The sequence below is a fragment of the Neofelis nebulosa genome, chromosome 6 (genome assembly GCF_028018385.1).
Source record: "Neofelis nebulosa isolate mNeoNeb1 chromosome 6, mNeoNeb1.pri, whole genome shotgun sequence".
Lineage (NCBI taxonomy): Eukaryota > Metazoa > Chordata > Mammalia > Carnivora > Felidae > Neofelis > Neofelis nebulosa.
In genome coordinates this window covers 35911064-35929412 of record NC_080787.1, presented here as the reverse complement: position 1 = coordinate 35929412, position 18349 = coordinate 35911064, and the positions used below count along the sequence as shown (strand labels likewise).

General features: G+C 54.4%; 1 protein-coding gene across 3 annotated transcripts in view; it reads right to left on the bottom strand.

The window, feature by feature from the left end:
- ITPR3 (inositol 1,4,5-trisphosphate receptor type 3) overlaps positions 1-18349 on the bottom strand; it is a 67691-nt gene that overhangs the window by 32202 nt on the left and 17140 nt on the right. For 2 of the 3 annotated variants that reach the window (XM_058733601.1, XM_058733599.1), the window contains exons 3-11: positions 7772-7893; positions 5765-5851; positions 5000-5158; positions 4710-4808; positions 4285-4368; positions 1822-1968; positions 1517-1612; positions 806-856; positions 490-632 (exon numbers count right to left, since the gene is read on the bottom strand). In XM_058733601.1, coding sequence (XP_058589584.1) covers positions 490-632; positions 806-856; positions 1517-1612; positions 1822-1968; positions 4285-4368; positions 4710-4808; positions 5000-5158; positions 5765-5851; positions 7772-7893 — 988 coding nt within the window. The remainder of the gene's footprint in view (positions 1-489; positions 633-805; positions 857-1516; positions 1613-1821; positions 1969-4284; positions 4369-4709; positions 4809-4999; positions 5159-5764; positions 5852-7771; positions 7894-18349) is intronic. The other variant, XM_058733600.1, reaches the window with a different exon arrangement.

The window sequence follows — 18349 nt, the reverse complement described above, 5'->3', positions numbered from 1 at the left end:
CAGGGCAAAGTGATGGAGTAAGCTGCCTGAGGTCAGACGGCTAATAAACACTAAAGCCTGATGGACACCTGGGAAGTTGCTTGATGTCATGGCCCAGAATCTCAGGGTTGGGGGAAGAACTTAAAGATTGGGGAGCCCCGGCCCCACCCAGTGTGCCCTGGACAAACTCGTGCAGCCTGAGCTTGAGTAGGCAGACCGACGGGGGCAGGTGGCTGATAAAGATCCCTGGAGAGAAGGCATTTTGATAAAGCAACTTGCATGAGGCAGCACCCACATGCACAGAGCCCAGGGCCAGGCACACAGCAAGCGTTCAGTGGTGGTTAGCTGCCTACAGCTCTCAGAGCTCCATCCCCAGAGGAACGGGACATGCAGGTCCTGAGGCCAAAGGACCTCAGGAGGACAGAGGAGTGTGGGATTCAGGGAGCTCAGAGACAGGATGGCCCAGCCTGGAGACTCCCATCAGCCCCCAGGCACATGGCACCTACTCACCTGGGCACAAAGGAGTCAGTTTTCTGCAAGGTGGTGGGGTCCAGCTCAAAGAGGGAGGCAATGTCGTTGCCATGGGGCACAGCCACCAAGCGGTACTTGATCTTCTCCCCAGCGTTCCGGCGACCTGCACGACCCTGAGCACCCTGGGGTAAGGACCCCCACTCAGGCAGAGGCCCCTCCCTCCTCTCAGGCACCCTGAAACCACCTGGGGTTCCACCTGAGAGGCCTTCTCCCTCCAGCTCACCTCCCAGGGTTTCACGGCCACCCTCCCGTGGTCCCTCTTCCCCAGGCCCCAGAGCCCTACTTTGGTCCTCACCATTCCTGCCGCCTTGGACTCACAGGTATCGCCTTTGTAACTGGGGTTCTCCTGGACAGAGACATGAGTTGGGGAAGGCTATCGGACACTGAGCTATGCTCACATGACCCCAAAACAAGGTCCACCCCAAAATAGCCCCCACCCTCCCAGGGGCACCCACCCCAGCACTTAAACCCAAGTCACTCGTGAAGAAGCCACCAATGAGAGCCCCAGGCCTTGCCCTTCATTCCCCTCTCCGTGGACACCCACAGATGAACACACACACACACACACACACACACACACACACACACACACACGAATGCTCCAATATAACCGGCCTGCATATTCTGGACAGACATGAATGTGGAATGTAAGTTATACAAGGGCTGGGGATTTGGCTCACCGTTGTATCCCCAGGGCGTAGACTAGCTCCTGGCACATAGCAGAGGCACAGTAATACTCATTAGTATTACTAATATAATACTAATAGAATTACTAATAGTAATAATAATTACTAATATAATATGTATATACTCATATAATACTCAATTATATACATTCATGCACTTACTTGATAGTATTTGTTAAATGCAAGAGTGCAGATAAACCAGTGTCCACAGTCACGTGTGTCTGTGTGTGCAGACGTGCAACAGGCACACACGCTCACACATGCCCACATGCACACACACCCTGAGCCCCCAGGATGCCCCCCTCTCCCTCCCCACTCACCTCGGCAGCCAGGTAGTTGCCCGTGGCCAGGTGCTTGAAGCGATACAGGCCATTCCAGTGACCGGCTCCTCCACGGCAGGGGTCATGGTGGACCACCTGAGGGGTGCAGGGGTGAGGCAGGAAGGAGGACTGGCTAGGGAGGGGTGACCCTGGGGAGGCCTGGAGGAGTTTACTCTGGATGCCTGGAGAGCTCTGGGTGAGTGGCACCTGGACACCCCACCGCCACCCCAGCTCTACCCTCCAGGGGGATGGGGGAAGAAGGGGGGAGCCCAGGGCTGGGTCCTGGGTAAGACACAAGCTCTGACCTCCACTTCCCAGAGGGCATTGGAGCTGGTGGCCGAGGTGGCGGACTGGCGCAGCGTGGTGCGCAGGAACACCTGTAGCTTGCCCTTATACTCGTCACACGTCAGGAACTTCTCCTGCTCCGCATGGAACAGCCGCACCACGTCTCCCTGTAGGTGTGGGTCACGGGCTCAGGACGGCCGGCCCCACCTGCGTCAGATGCAGGAGCGGCTGGCCGGGCCCCCGTGGCTCCTCCCAGAGCCAGCAAGCAGAGGGTGAGATGTGTACTGGGCCCCACCGGCGGGTGGCCGGGGCCAGGGGCTGGCCCCTCAGCCGGGCGCTCTGCCCAGATCCCAAATCCAGGATGTCCAGATGACTGGGGCGGGCCAGGCTCTTATCCAGAGCCTTCCCCAGCTTCCTATGTCAAACCCACCCTTGACTGTCTCCTTCCCAGATTTATATCTCTAGAAACCCCACCTGACCTCTAAAGGCCAATCTCAAGTCACCCCCTCAATGAAGGCAGGAGGGATGTCACCTTCTGGGGCCCTTCTAGGCCCATGGCTGTACCTCCCTAGGGCCCTTTCTGCCCGAACATGGGTAGTTCTTGCCCATTTCTTCTGCTCCCACAGGACTAGAACAGCTGGCTTATTCATCCCCGAAGCTTTGGACACAGACACCAACTTTGGGTCCTGGCTCTGCTTCACAAGCTGTGCGACCTTGGATAAGTTCCCTAACATCTCCAAGCCTCAGTTTCCTCTCGTGTACAACGGGACTACTATGACCTCCTTGCAGAGATTACGAGGATTATAATTTGTATAATGGAGTCATGCTGCGCGCTTAGCACGTGCCAGCCTCTGCGTGCCCACCTCACGTGGACTTTCTCACCTCCTCCTCACACTGACTCCCTGGGTACATACATCGCTATCCCCACCCTACAGGTGGAGAGGCTCAGGCACGGAGAAGGTAAGTGTCCTGCCGAGGGTCACAGAGCTAGTGACAAATGGGACATGAATCCGTGCTGCAGCTCCAGAGCCCTTATCTTTCCACCTCACTTCCTCCGGCAGCGAACCTACAATCAGCGGGTCGTCTATTACCGTCTAGTAATATTATATCTATTACTCCAACCACCAGTTGCGACCACTAACAGCATTTATCTGGCTTCCCTACCACTGCGCTGGACACAAAGTTCTCAGCTAACACCTGTGGAGTGAACACACGCGTGAGTAACTAGACACAGATTATGTGAGTTGCTTTGGCGGAACCTTGTGACCCTTGTATCCACGAGGCGCAGGGTTGAGAACAAAAAAAAGGGGTGGACTTTGCACACTCAGATCTCACTTCCAGGTTGCCTGGCACTAACATCAAAGCCATGACAGATTCACCGAAACCAGTCCAGGCAGCACCACGGGGTTCGACCTGATGATGGTGCTTCATTTTCTCAGTGTCACACAGATTGGGGGCTGGAATGTATAATCGGAGAAGGCTTCTGGGAGGAGGTGGCACACAGGCTGAGGCTTGACTGATATGTGGATGACGCGCAGGCTTCAGGGAGACAGAAAGGCATTTGAACAGAGCGTGGGTGAACTGGAAAGAGCCTGGGAGACGGGAGAGGGAGAGTGATAGGCTGAGGCAGCCTGAGGGGGGCAGGAAAGTCTGATGGAGCAGCCTGGCTGGGAACGGAGGGTCAAGGGAGCCACTGCAGGCTTCTATGCAGGGGAAGATTCAGGGAACACAGGGCAGCCTCCTTAGGGGGCTGCTCTCGGGCCTATCCCCTGTCCCTTTAACAGATATCATGGTCAGATGCCTGCCAACTCCCCTAGCTGAGGAGCCCCACCCTCTTTGCTACCCCCATATCTGCCCCTCCCAACTGCCCCTCCACATACAACCCACACCCCAGTAGGCTGGTTCCATCCCCTGAAGCCCCACTTGAACCTCTGGATGCCTGGTTTTCAGGGCTTGTCTAATGGTGTCTCCAGCCCTCTTTCCCCCTTGCTCTGGTCCTTCCCTAAGTCATTGCCGCAGTGTTTCCCAGCAGTACTGTGTGCCCTCCAAGCCTGTCTAGAATCGGGGCACAGGCCCTGACTCAGCAGCCTCAGGCCCTTGCCCAAGAGGGCATAGGGCAAAGTGCAGGGCACCTGGCTTGGATCCATGGAGCAGGCGTGGGGGAGGAAACAGAGTGCTCAAAGGATCTGGCTCTCCAAGGTGAGGGAATGGGGACCCCTATCCACTGACACACTCTTAGCAAGAGGAAAAATCGAGGCTTGCCAGGATCCAGAAAAGATGGAGACTGAGGCTGGGAGGCTAGAAACAAAAGATGGGGTGGTCCGGTTCGTGGCGGTGGGGGGAGGTGGGGGACGGAGGGGAGGGCCTGACAGAGAGCAGGGCTGGGTAAGGGTAGGTGAGGGAAAGCAGAAAGGGGGACCTTCAGGGCCGGTCTGGGCAGCCGGCAGGCAGGTGGCAGTGGGCAGTGGGCTCCCAGTCCTTACCCCTTTCAACACCTCCTCCAGGTGGTCTCGGAACTGCATGAACAGGTTGATCTTCCAGCTGGTGTTGCAGTTCACAGAGTTGACCTGGGGAAAGGCAGAGAGAACCCTGATGCCAGGCGGACCGCCAGTGGTTGGAGAGTGGGGCATGAAAGGCCCAGTGAGGGGGTGGGGGGAGGACCAGCCCAGCTCCCATCAGAGCACAGAGAGGAGGTATCTTCTCGAAGCCAGGGCCCCCAGGCCCCAGCCAGCTGCCCTGGGGCTGCCAGCCTGTGGGGCGAAGAATGGAGCAGACGTAGAGAGACCCAGCTCGCCCAGCTGGCCGGGTGGGACTGGAGGAAAAGACCATGGTGGGGAGGGGCCCTTCTGTGCCCTCAAGGATGTTCAGACGCCCTTCCACTGTGGGCTGGCCCCACCACCTCACTCACCTCCTTGCAGCCAGCGTTGTCACTAAGCTCATAATTGCTGGCATGCAGAGGCTGCCCGGCGTTGACAGGATTCAGGATCACCTTGTCCCCCACCACCACCTATGGGGACAGGCGGAACAGGGTGAAGGTGGGAAGGGCCAGGCCTCCAGGCCTCTCACTGGTCTCAGTCTGCCCCTCTGAGAAACGGTCACGACCTCATCCAGTCCCCACATCAAAGACCCTGTCGAAGCCCCTCTGGTGCTGTGGCCCGCACCTCCCACCAGGCCCCTCCAGCAGAGCCCTGTCCTTACATTGTCCCCGTTGCTCCGCAGCTTCCAGAAGGGCTGGATGAAGAGCCAGGAGCCCTCGTTGCCTGTTGCATCCAGTGTCACCCGCATGGCATTCTTCTCCAGCAGGGCCGGCAGCCGCTTGTTCACTGTCAAGTACTTGTTGCTCTTCATGTGCAGGAGCTGGGGGGCAGGCAGGGTGCAAGTGAGGTCACCGGGCCCCAGGGGGCCAGCCCATCGAGGACGAGGACTCTGGGCGGCCCACTGGACCTTGGTCACAGCTGGACACACATACAGTGTCAGATACACAGACATAAACACACGAATTGAGACACGTGCAGTCACTCACGCGCGCGCACGCACATGCGCGCACACACACACACACACACACACACACACACACACTGTCAGGAGCCTAGGTGAACACAAAAACAGCTAGCATTTCTGAATCCTTCCCATGTATTCATTCCCGTAACCTTACAACTACCAAAAGGGAAGTAATATCATTGGCCTGATTTTGCAGATGGGGAAACAAAGGCACCGGGAAGTTAAGTAACTTGCCCGCGGTCACAGAGCCAAGATTTGAACTCAGACCATAAGGCTCCAGTGGCCGGTGACCACTGTGCTGGAAACACACCCACGGACACAGCTACTCAGGCCACACAGAAACAGGCACACCCAGAAGCAGATATGCAGTCACAGGGACACGCCCCAGAGGGCATGTCAGCTGGCACCCCTCTCCCCAACGCCAGCCCAGCCTCTTCAGGGGGGGATGCAGGTGGGTCTCACCTGGATGACACTGCCATACTTCACGACGTCCCCGTGCACCTTCTTGTTCTCCGTGTCATTCTGCTTCTGCTCCATCTGGGCTGCGTGCTGCACAGACACACGCAGAGGTGGAACGCAGGCTCGGAAGCCGGCTCCTGGAGGGCCACACCCCCCCCCCCACGCACAGGTGTGCACACACACACACAGCTTCTGGCACTGTACCCAGTGACCCCCCCCCCCCCACCCAGAGGCCATCTAGCCCATTCCCTCCGCAGGTGATGAGGGACTGAGACTCAGAATGCAGAGGGGCAGCCTGAGGTCAGACAGCCTGCAGCCGAGGGACCCGAACCCCGATCCCCTGCCCCCTCCCCCCATCTGGAGGAGGCATGCCAGCAGGCCCTTGAACTCCCTGTGCCGTCTGACACTGCCAGCAGACAACCTAAGCTGTGCCTCACTACCCCCAACTCAGCCGACTCCTGATGCCCCCATCACGGGACCCCTCCCCCAGCCCAAAAACCTGACAGCCGCGCCTGGCGCTACTTCCTCCGCCTCCTTCCCATCCCCCTCCACCCCACTCCTCTATGATCCTCCCTCCCAAAACTGTGTGTGCTCCTAGCCACTGTCTTCACTGGTGGCCCAGATCCAACTCTGACAGATCCAACGCCAAGGGCCTTGAGGGTTTGGCTGGCTTCCCATTAAGGACACGTTTTTAGGCACTTCTGTCACATTAGACTGGAGGCTGCTTAAGGATAGGCACTGTCTCCTCCATCAGATTGGGGGGTCCTAGACAGGGCTAGACAGGGTCCTAGACAGGGCTCTGTCTCCTCCATCAGACTGGCACTCCCTGAAAGCACTGGCCCTTCTACCTGGTTCTTCTCCTCAGTCCCTTCAGCCAGGCCTCACAACGGAGGCTGGGGCAAGGGTGGCTGTTAGGGAAACTGGCCGTGTACCACATGATTTCCCATAAACCCACAGTGTGACTACACGTGTGTGTGTGTGTGTGTGTGTCTGTGTACATGTAAATGCCCGACACCCAGGCCAGATCCCCAGTTCAGCCTCTGCGTGTGTCGCAGCAGCAAGGAAGCCTGTGACAGCCCCCAGCCCAGGAAGAAAGATGGGTTATCTGTAACAGACCTCAGGCAGCCCACCCTCAGCCCCCTCTTTCCAGCCCAGTTCATAGCTATGGGGTGAAGCCCACTCTTCCCCCATTTTACACCCACCTCCTCAAGGAAGGGGACACAGGGAAGCAAGGTCTACAGGACAGGGGCTGGGACACCAGACCTGAGGGAGGGTCTCAGAAACAGAGTGCCAAGCTGCCGACCACAGCCAAAGCCTCGTACTCTCTTTTTCATGGGGACTGGGCCCTGAGGTCTGTCCGGAGGGGACTGCTAGGATGTCAACTGAGCCACTGCCCCCAAGAGGTCCATGAGCAACCACCAGGCCTCTGCACTGTGCACTGTCCCTGTGTCCAACAAACCCAAGGTGAGTCAGAGACCTGAGGGCCGTTCAGGCCCTACTACAAACTCACAGGATGAAAGCACGGACTGCCCAGCCCCCTCTAATGGTCCCAGGACCCAGCTCTATAAAATGAGGAAGGAGGTTAAGACTGGTTTTCAAATCAGGTTCCCTGGAGGCACTGTCGCCAGGGGCTACTGGTAACTCCAGGTACAGTTGTACAGGTTGTTCACTGCACTATGGCATCCAGCTGAAGGGCTGGGTGGAAGCTGAAATCCAGTCCACCTTTCACTCACTGAGCCATGTGCCCAGGGCATCAGGGCTATGCCAGCCTGGAGGAAGGAGCACCTTCTTCTAACTGGCACAAAGGGTCATATAGACAAGTGGATCACTGGGAAGGCACTCTACTTCCTCTCTCTTACCTCATTCACACCCACACATACCAATCTCTTGCATCCTGGGGTTTCCCACTCAGCCACAGGGCCCCTCTTGGCTCTGATGGGCAGCGGCCCCCGTGTGTGCACCCGGATTCCTGAGGCACATACACAGGTGCATGCCTGTGCGCATACACACCTGTAACTTTTGGAGCAGCACCACGTCAGCGATCTTCTCCTTGTCCTGCTTCGTCTGTTTGGCCTTCCAGTACTGCTTCTGGGCCGAGTAGCGGTTCATGGGACACACCTTGAAGAGGCAGTCTGTGGTGGGGCAGGCCAAGGGAGGGAGATCCGTTCATGGAGGGCTCAGCCTACAGCCCCACCCCCCAAATTCCACCTCCACTCTCCCCACCCTCCTGCCCCACTGGGATGGAGAGGTAGTGGTAAGAAGGGCCCAGAAGAAGTTGGGGCAGGTGTGAAAGCAGGATCCCAGCTGGGAGGCAGACGCAGGCCCTCTTCCCCACGGGAGATTTATCAGAGGCTCTCAGGCCCGCACCCCATGCCCTGTCTGTGCCAGCTTTTGTGGACATTGGTGGCTGACAGTTCATACCTGCATCCTCCTCTGGCCCACTGCCATCTTGCCCACAGATGCCTGGGAAGTTGCATCCCTCTCCCTCCCCACCCCCAGGAGCAGCTGGCACAGGCACAGGATAGTCTGGCCTCTGGAGATGACTGTCGGCAGTGCTGGTCACTCCCCAGCTCCCTGTACGATCCGGCTGACGCTTCTATTTGGCCTGAAACCACATCCTTGCTTGGCTCTTCCCTTGCCCTGAGTCAGTGAGGTCTCCCCTGAGACCCCCCTTCAATAATTCTTCCTGTCATAGGCTCTGCTTCCAGGGAACTTGACCTAAGACCTGCCCAATCAAAATTCCAGAAACAGGTTCATTTTTACTCTTTTTCTTTTGGAAAGCAGACGAAACACTTATGATTTTCATAAGCCCCCACTCCAGAGAGGGCGTCAGATTTTTCTATTTATCAAAAGGATGCATGAGTTGAAAAATCCTATTCTAAAGTGTGGTGGGAGGGGATCGGGGATTCTGGGTCATGGTGACGTGCTGGCCCAGGCGGACGGACCCACCTGACAACAGCACAGGCTGTCCTGTGAGGCAGTGGGTGCCCCGTCACAGGAGGGAACAACACCCTGGACAAGGCGCTGGGCTTATGGTCCCTAAGACCCTTCTCACGCTACAGTACTGGGCCTCTCCGGCCGCTTGGAGCCCAGGACAGGGATGGCTGTGCTGGAGAGCCCCTCAAGCCCTCTCATCTACCCTCCAAAGGAAGGCTAGGTGCCTGCTCTGGTCAAAGCTGGTCATCCAGCCCCCAGCAACTAAAAGCAAAACTGGATTTTCTATCTAGCCCACGAGCAGGCAGAGGCCCCCTGGTGCCATCAGGAAGAGAGACCGAGTGAGTCAAAGACAGAGGGAAGGAAAAAATGGCAATTCTCTTCGAAGATGGAGCCGCCAAGGCCTGCTCTGCCTAGCCCACCTTGGCACCACCAGCATGAGGGGGCATCACTTCTAGAAATAAGCGCTCAGTTTGTCGGAGAGAGTATGTCTTTACAAGGATCTGCTTAGCCCTCCAGAAGAAGCTCATGTGTCACCGCCTCCCAGAAGTCCTCCTGCTTGGTCAGGCTGGGTTGGAGCTCCCAGGGCTCCCCAGGTCCCCCGGTTACCACATCGATCGCACTGCCTTGTTAGAGGCCACTGGTGCCCAAGAGAAGTCAGAGAAGTGGAGCATACCAGGAATTGTTTTGGAAAATGGGAGGGTGGTTGTCCTGATAGAGGTAACAGCTGGCATTTAGTGGGCAGGACAGGGACGCTGGACACCTGCACCATAAAGACCGTCCGGCATGACTCCTGCCGAGAGTGTCCTGCCGCACGTGTGCAGGTGGACAGCTGAGGACAGCACTCAGCCCAGAGTGGCCCACAGAAACACAAAGTACTTGTTGCACAGTTTTTAGCAAACACTGAATTTTTCAGGAATGCGACTCGTTTTGAAACTGAGGGAATTTGTGTTGTTCTTTGTGTTGCTCAAACTTGACCAGGAGTTTTTTGCTGTTTCAGAGAATGCATCACGCTCACGGCCGTGCCAGATGCCTGCGTTTGTGGCTGCCGTCTTCATGATTCACAGGCAAGCTCTGACTGCTTCCTTGGGTCTTCTAGTTGTGCCCAACATCGACTTCTAAAACATGTATTACTATATTATAAATTGTTTTCCTTTTATGTCTCTTTTTTATCACACTTAGGGCATTAGGCTGGCCTCGCTCCCTCCCCCCAGCTCCAAGCTCAGTCAGATCCGGGCCCTGGACCCCCCATTTTATGTTACATAAATATAGACATGCATAGATTGTATTATTTTTGAATTCCACTTAATAATATTAAAGGGGGTTCTGGATCTGACAGGCTCATCTGCAGGCTGGCAGGGCCACGTGTCCTTCCCCGTGTCTCCAGCACCAGGTCAGGTCTCAGAGAATATCTGCCAGATGAACACAGGAATCTAGAAATGAGTCCCTCACGTGGATGAGGTGGGGCCTGAATCTATAGCCTAGAAGGGAGGAAAGGGATGGGGCGCTCAAGTGGAGGGAATGAAAAGAGAGTGCCGGAGGAGGCGGTGAAGTGACAGCAGCCAGTCACACTTGGGGTCGGGCAAACTGAGACAGGAGGGGGCCGGCCAGGGCCCGGAGTCTGAGTGAGCCTGGAGCCCACGGGTCTTGGCGGTCATGAGCTCCCTGGTCTCCCCACCACCCCCTCCCACTCCCAATCCAGAACAGAGAACAGAAGGAAAGACAGATGCTGCCCCAGGTCGCCCTACAGCAGAGGGGCTCAAGCCTTTCTGAACTGACTCGCCTACGGAATACATTCTCGGATCACCACTTTGTGAAACCACATGGGGACTTCTGTCCCCGGTAATAGGGGCAGGCTGTGACAGGGCAGGGCTGAGAACCATCGTTATCATGTTTTTTGGACCAACCCAACCAGAAAACAACTAAAGCAACCAGGTTTTTCAAATGGATATTATTTTAAGACTTCTTAAAGAACTGACAAAACAGTGAAGAATTATTGGGCCCGATCAAAGGAAAGTTCGAACAGAAGATAGAAGATCAAAGGGAAGTTCGAGAGATACAGAAACACCCAAGCTACTTTCGCCCTGAGGATATTTGTTGATTCCAGAAAACACGGGCTTTTATTTGGATGACTCCATCAGGTGACAGGGACTGAAATCTAAGCCCAGGCCCATGGAAGATGGGAGTCTAACAGGCGACCCTCCACTCAGGAAGCTAAGACCCCAAAGGGCTACACCCCAGGTGAAAAGAGCTCCTTCCAGCAATGAGAGCCCTGTTGGAATCCCCTGGATGGTGCAAGAAACCCGAAATTCGTGCCTGGCTTTAGGCGGTCTTGGATGGGTGGAGCCCCAGGAGTCCAGTAACAGGATATGCACACCCTCTCTGGAGGAAGGTAACTTCCTCCTGGTCCACAACGACTCATACCAAATCTTTCAATTTTTTTAAGCGTTTATTTATTTTCAAGAGAGAGAGAAACAGAGCGCACATGGGGGAGGCGCAGAGAGAGAGAGGGACACACAGAATCCAAAGCAAGCTCCAGGCTCTGAGCTGCCAGCACAGAGCCCGACATGGGGCTCAAACCTGAGCCGAAGTTGGATGCTCAACCGACTGAGCCACCGAGGCACTCCGTACCAAATTTTTCAAATGCAATATCCAGTGTACAGTGAAAAACAACCAGGAACTCTTGGGAACTAGATGTCATGAGAGAGAACCAACCCACAAAACAGACAGTAGAAACAGACGTTGAAGAGACTTCAAACGCAGGCATCCGTAGAACAGATACACCTACCCTGCCTAAATCCACAAAAGCCTAAGGGATCCTTAGAAGGGGAAACTGTACAAAGTAACATCACAGGCTGAGAAAGAACCAGACAGAATCTCTAGAAATAAAAAAGCTTCAACAACCACACTTAAAACTCACTTAAGTATTTAACTGGGGAACAGGAGCTTAGGCAGGGCCGAAGGAAGAATTAATGAGACATTAACAACTCTTACTACCACGCATTCTATCCAATTCTTTAAAGGATGGTTGAGTCCCATTGAAGGGACTTCACAGCCCACTAATGGGTCAGAGCCCATGGCTGAATGAAGCACACTGCCCTGGAGCATCCCAGGAGTGGGAGGAAGCCAGCACTGATCCCTCCCTGCTCCCAACTCTTTCATCTCTGTCTTAGAAACTGACTACCTAGAACTTGTCAAATGTGCCTTTTTCTCTCACACAGATGGTCCCTTAGAGCCTTGCCCGTAATACACGTCAGAAGATGCTTGTTGAATGAATAAATGACTTGAGTCCTCTAAAATATTTGTGGCTCACCTCTCTGCGCACCTCCATGCTTTTACAATGCTGTGCTTTCTTGCCCAGAGGCAGCCCTGTCAGAACCCCAGAAGAGGCCAGAACCCTTCTTCTCACCAAACCACAGGGCAGAAGGGCAGTGAGGAGGAAGAGTGGGATGGGAGCGGGGAGACCGGGCTCACACGGGAGCTGCAGCCTCAAAGGCCAAGAGATAAGTCTGGGTCCGGGCAGGTTTCCAACAGTAAGGGCTGCGTGTGCTGGGGGACACATGCTCGCAGCGGAGGGGGCACCACTGCCTGTGAGGCTGCAGACAAGAGGATGTTCACCTAGTAAACAAAGTCAAGTGACCTTCCCTGAAACTAAGGTATGTAACACTCCAAAAGCCACTGCCACTGGGGGAGCTTTAAAAAATACAAACTCCTTTGGGGCGCCTGGGTGGCTCAGTCAGTTAGGCATCTGACTCCGGGTTTGGGCTCAGGTCATGATCTCACGGTCTGTGAGTTCGAGCCCTGCGTCAGACTCTGCGCTGACAGTGTGGAGCCTGCTTGGATTCTCTCTCTCCCTCTCTCTGCCCCTCCCCTGCCCATACTCTCTCTCTCTCTCTCTCAAAATAGTAAACATTAAAACAAAATTTTTTAAATACAAACTCCCAGGTCCCCTGTACATTCAGCAGGTTGGGGCGAGGCCTGGGGATATGCATTTGTAAAGGCACCCCAACCCCAAATAGTCCTCCTGTTCCCACCAGGTTGAAAAGCACCAGTGCAGACGACTCGAGATGCGAACACAGCACAGGGAATAAAGTTCTACAGTCACGATAACATCTAAGCCTTGTGTAAATCACGTAAACATCTGCTTTTAATTCTTGTCAACGTTTAGACTCAACCTGTCGAACAAAACACGGAAGACTCCATGGGTGTGTACAGAAGAGAAGGCAAGGTCGTTCAGCCTTGATGTAAAACTGAAAGTGAGCCTGGCAGAGGAGGGAGGGGGCGGGGGGCAGCGCTGGGGTTGCTGGTGGCCGAGAAATGAAGGCGGACCCATGATCATCAGGTTTATGAAGGTGACAGTGGAGAATCACAACAGGCTACCCTCAGGAGGATAGGGCAGAGGAAGTGGACGAGTGGTCCAGGGGAGCTAAATTCTCCTAGAATAAGCAAAACATTGAAAGACCTGGGAGCGACAGGGGAAACATCGAAGAGTTCAAAGGGACTGCCTTCCGAAGTGGCTGAGGAGGCATAACATGGTACAACCCAGTGGGGGGCAGCTGGCAGACTAGCAGCCCAGATGCCCCTGCCCCCGACTCAGCAGCCTCGCCACTGGTCCAGCCTTCAAACAGCACACCTGCGTTTGCACAAAATGACAAGAGACAGGGGTCTTCGCTGCAGCACTGGCGGGAAAGCTGGAGATTAGGGATAGCCCAAGTGTCCATCGGAGGGGACTGGTTAAATACTTCCCAACAGAGCCGCATAATGGAATGCTCTGCAGGTGTAAGAGACAGAGGTCAGAACTTCGGACACACGCTCCACGCCACACGTGCGTAAACCGTGAGGCCATTATGCTAAGTGAAAGAAGCCAGTCACAAAAGGACAAATACTGGGTAATTCCGCTCATGTGGGTACTTCGAACAGTCAAATTTACAGAGTTGGAAAGCAGCACTGTGGCGGGGGTGGGGGGGGTGGGGGGGGTTGGGGGGGGTGGCAGTGGCGGTGGAGAACGGCTGGTGGTGGTGATTATTTAACAGGTTAGACTTTCAGTGTTCTGGGAAGAAAAGAGTTCTGAGGCCGGAAGGTGGTGATGGCTGTATAACAGTGAGAATGTGCTTAATGACACTTAACTGTACACTTAAAAATGGCTAAAGATGGGGCACTTTATGCTATGGATCTTTACCACGATGTAAAAATAAATACTTTTTTTAACGTTTAAAACTATGTAAGTAGGGGCACCTGGGTGGCTCAGTCGGTTAAGCGGCTGACTTCGGCTCAGGTCATGATCTCACAGTCCGTGAGTTCGAGCCCCGCGTCGGGCTCTGTGCTGACAGCTCAGAGCCTGGAGCTGGTTTCAGATTCTGTGTCTGCCTCTCTCTGACCCTCCCCCGTTCATGCTCTGTCTCTTTCTCAAAAATAAATAAATAAACGTTGAAAAAGATTTTTTTTTTAAATATGTAAGTAGTAGAAACACTATTTTCACACAGTTGTGGAGGATACAGAACAAAAATGAGTTGGTTTTTGTTTTGTTTGTTTCTTTTGAGAGTGTGGGGGGGGGGGCACGTGTGCACGCGCAAGCACAAGTGGGGGAGGGGCAGAGAGAGCATGAGAAAGAATCTTCAGCAGGCTCTACACCTAGCTCAGAGCCCGACACAGGGCTCGATCTCACAGCCCTGGGATCAGGAACGATCTGAGCCGAAATCAAAATTCAGACACTCAACCGAGTCACCCAGGCACCCAAAAATGAGTTTCTAAGTGGAAGAAAAAAACAGAGACATTTCAAGGTTTCTACATACTAATATGAAAAGGTCCCCAGTAGGATCCATAGTAAGATTTATAAAGTAAAAACAAAAAAACAGAATAGTGTATACAGAATGCTACCTTTATGTAAGAAAAGGGGGGAAATCCGAAGAGTGTATATGTTTGTATTTGACAAAGGAACCCTGGAGGACGCATAAGGAGCTCAGGAAAGTGGTCCCCTGAAGGGACCACAGTAGAGGAGCGAAGCAGGGGGAGAAGGCGGGCGGGAGCAGACTCTCTATGCCTATTTGTACAATGTTTTGATGTTTTCATATATGAATAAATTTCCTAGTCTGTTTTTCTTTTTTTTTTTTAATTTTTTTTTCAACGTTTTTTATTTATTTTTGGGACAGAGAGAGACAGAGCATGAACGGGGGAGGGGCAGAGAGAGAGGGAGACACAGAATCGGAAACAGGCTCCAGGCTCCGAGCCATCAGCCCAGAGCCTGACGCGGGGCTCGAACTCATGGACCGCGAGATCGTGACCTGGCTGAAGTCGGACGCTTAACCGACTGCGCCACCCAGGCGCCCCTCCTAGTCTGTTTTTCTATACCGTTGCCCCCAGAAAAGGGGGCAGAAGGTGAGTGAGGGTGAGGTGGGGGGCAATGTTGCCTTCATCTTGAACCTGGAGCCTGTATTCACATTACTTTTATAAAATGGGGGGGAGGGAATAAGAACAAAATTTTAAGTGGCCAATAAACATATGAAAAGATGCTCCATCTCATTGGTAGTCAGAGGAACGCAAATTAAAACCGCAGTGAGATGCCATTTCACACCCAGCAGGCTGGAAGAAATTTAGTGGGACAGAACCAAGTGCAGAGAGAGGGGGGGTGGAAGCAGGGGGGGACGCACCCATAGTCTGGGTGGGGGGGGTGGTGTGTGAGCATGCACAGCCCTGCAGGAAGGCTCAGAAGAGCTCCCTTGCACCAGGTGTCCCCCACCTCGGGACACACCCAAGACACTGCTGCACATGAGCCCCAGGAGACCGGTATGGCAGTGCCCGCCGCAGCATGGCCGGCAGCTGCCAAAAGCCAGAAATGAGCTAAATGTCCATCAATAGGAGAACCGATAAGTGGATTGCAGTTTATTCACCCGATGGAGTATTACATAGCAATTAACCAGATGAACTAAAGCCAAATGTGTCAACATGGAGAAACCTCAAAAACCATGCTGAATTAAAAATGTGCGGAAAGATTTTAATACGCGGGGTTATAAAGATGGGAAATCGTACCCTGTATCGTTCATGAATACAGCCCTACATATTAATAGCAAAAGTATAAAAACAGGCTCCTGAATGGTACACACCAATTTCTTTTTTTTTTTTTTCAACGTTTTTTATTTATTTTTGGGACAGAGAGAGACAGAGCATGAAGGGGGGAGGGGCAGAGAGAGAGGGAGACACAGAATCGGAAACAGGCTCCAGGCTCCGAGCCATCAGCCCAGAGCCTGACGCGGGGCTCGAACTCACAGACCGCGAGATCGTGACCTGGCTGAAGTCGGACGCCCAACCGACGGCGCCACCCAGGCGCCCCGGTACACACCAATTTCTGATGAGTGTTTGCCTCTGGAGAGAGAGGGAGGGGAAAGGGATCAGGGGAAAAACCCAAAGGGCTTCAGCTACAGGCATAAGATGCTTTAAAAATGACAAAGTCTGAAATAAACGTGGCAAGAAGGATCTGACAGAGCTCTCTTGACTTTTGTGTAGAGTTGAAATATGTCTTAATAATAACAAAAATAACAATAAACTGGGCTTGGAAGGTGGGACAGGGAGAGCAGAGGCATAGCCTTGGGGGAGGTGGGGGGCCCCCAGCCATATAAGCACGGGGAGGTCACTTCATCAGCCTCTCCCCGGCATGGGCTCCCCCCAGTCTGGGTGGGTAAGTGGGTAAGTGGCCACTACATACATTCCTGGGGTTGCCATAGCTAGGTATGTGGGCTCTGAGCTTCCCTAAGGTAGACTGGGAGACAAGAGCTCCCCAAGCCCTGTACCGGGTCTCCCCGTGCCCCCAAGTGGAAATGGAGATAGAAAAAGGGCTCACAGGAGAGAATTGCTCAGACCCCAGGCCCAGTCAGCAGTGTGAGACTCAGAGCAGCCATAACCCCAAGACCCCTACAGCAAAGCAAAGGTCAGGGAGGGTGGGCTGGCATGGGGTGCCCTACACATTGGGGCACCAGCAACCTGGGCCTCCCAGGGCCCTGCAGAGTCTGGAAAGAATTCCCAGAACGTGTTAGGGCTTGGAATGGCCTCAGAAGATGGCTAGAGCTGAAACCACAAACAAGAAGCCTATCAGGGACTGGTGGAGGCTGGTCGGGAGCTTCACTGGGCTTTGCCAGCCCGGCCTGGGGGCCTCCAGGGTCAGCATGTGAGGATAACCAAGCTTTTGGGGGAGAGAGGGAGAAACCAGAGTTCCCAGCAACGGTTGGGCCCACCCAGGATGCTGTGACTGCACTTGTGGGGCCTCAGGAAACGGCCATCTCTGATGACATCTAGCCAACTTCTAACATGCCTGCCATGGCCCCCACATCCTTGCTGGGGACCTCCTTCCAGTGCCTTACAGGGTGTTTACAGGAGGGATGTGGAACAATGAGAACTAGGACTCCCAGGTTTGAGGCCAAGCTATGCTTTCCTCTTCTCTGGGCGTTAGTCTCAAAACTGAAGTAGTGGGAGGCCATGTCTCTTGTCCAAGTTCTCACACTTCCAACTACCTGCCAGCTATGGGGTGCACAGAGACCTGGTTCTGTCCCAAAGGTTGGCTCTTCTCAGGTTCAAATGGGGCCACAGGGAGTTCAGAGGGGCCTCTGCCTGCCTCATCAACATACCCCGGGCCAGGACCTGGGGCAGGGAGGGCACGGAAGAAGCTGGAGGCTGAGTCCCCCCTTCCCCTTCTCTGAGCTGGCTGGGCGCAGTGAGGCCACAGGGACCACAGGGCAACCCCCAGATCTTGGGGAGGGCCCCACTCACAGGCTTTGGGAAAACGGAGAGGAAAAGAAAGTAGGGAGTTTTTTTGTTGCCAAAAATTGGCCCCAGACTCTGTCCACTGGAACTCTAGAGCAAATCTTCCTCGGCCACACCCACCTGCCTGCCACCACCTGTCACACCACAAAGCTGACTGCGCACACCTTCCCTTTTTGTTTCAGTGCCCTCCCTGCCCTGGCACAGCCCACCCTGGGGACCCTCACCCTTACTAACTTCCTCCCAAGAATTTACCTAAATCCCCCAGCTAGAGTAGAAATCTGCCCCTCCATGAGCCGCTCCAAAGCTCTCCTACTTCTGGCTCCAGGAAAGGCCCAGGCTCCATCACTACCCACTCTCAACCTTCAGGATCCAGGGGCAGGCATGGTCAGAGCTGGGCCTCCAAGCAGGGGGCCCGCACCAGCACCCTGAAACCCCCAAAGCCCAGGCTCAATGCTTTCGAGGTTGGGTTCAACCTAAGGACTTTGGACGGGTCACAGCAACGGGAGCAGCCAGGCCTGAGAGAGGCAGCAGGAGCGGAAGGAAGCCTGAGGAGGGGCTGATGCCTGCATTTATTCCTCAGATGTGTACCAGGCACGCACTATGTGGCAGACGCTGCAGCCAGAACAGAGAACAAAACAACCAGAGATCCCTGCCCTGGCGGAGCTGACATTCTAGCTCCACAGACGATAAACACATAACTAGAATGCATGGGGCATGTCAGATTCACGCTGTAGAGAAAAGGAAAGCAGGGAAGGGAGATGAGGGGTGCTATTTGATACTGGGTGGTCAACGAATGCCCCACCAAGGATATGAGACCTGAAGCACAAGCCAGGTGAATATGCGGAGTAAGAACCTTCCAGGCAGAGGAACAGCAAGTACAAAGGTACCGGGGGGGGGGGGGGG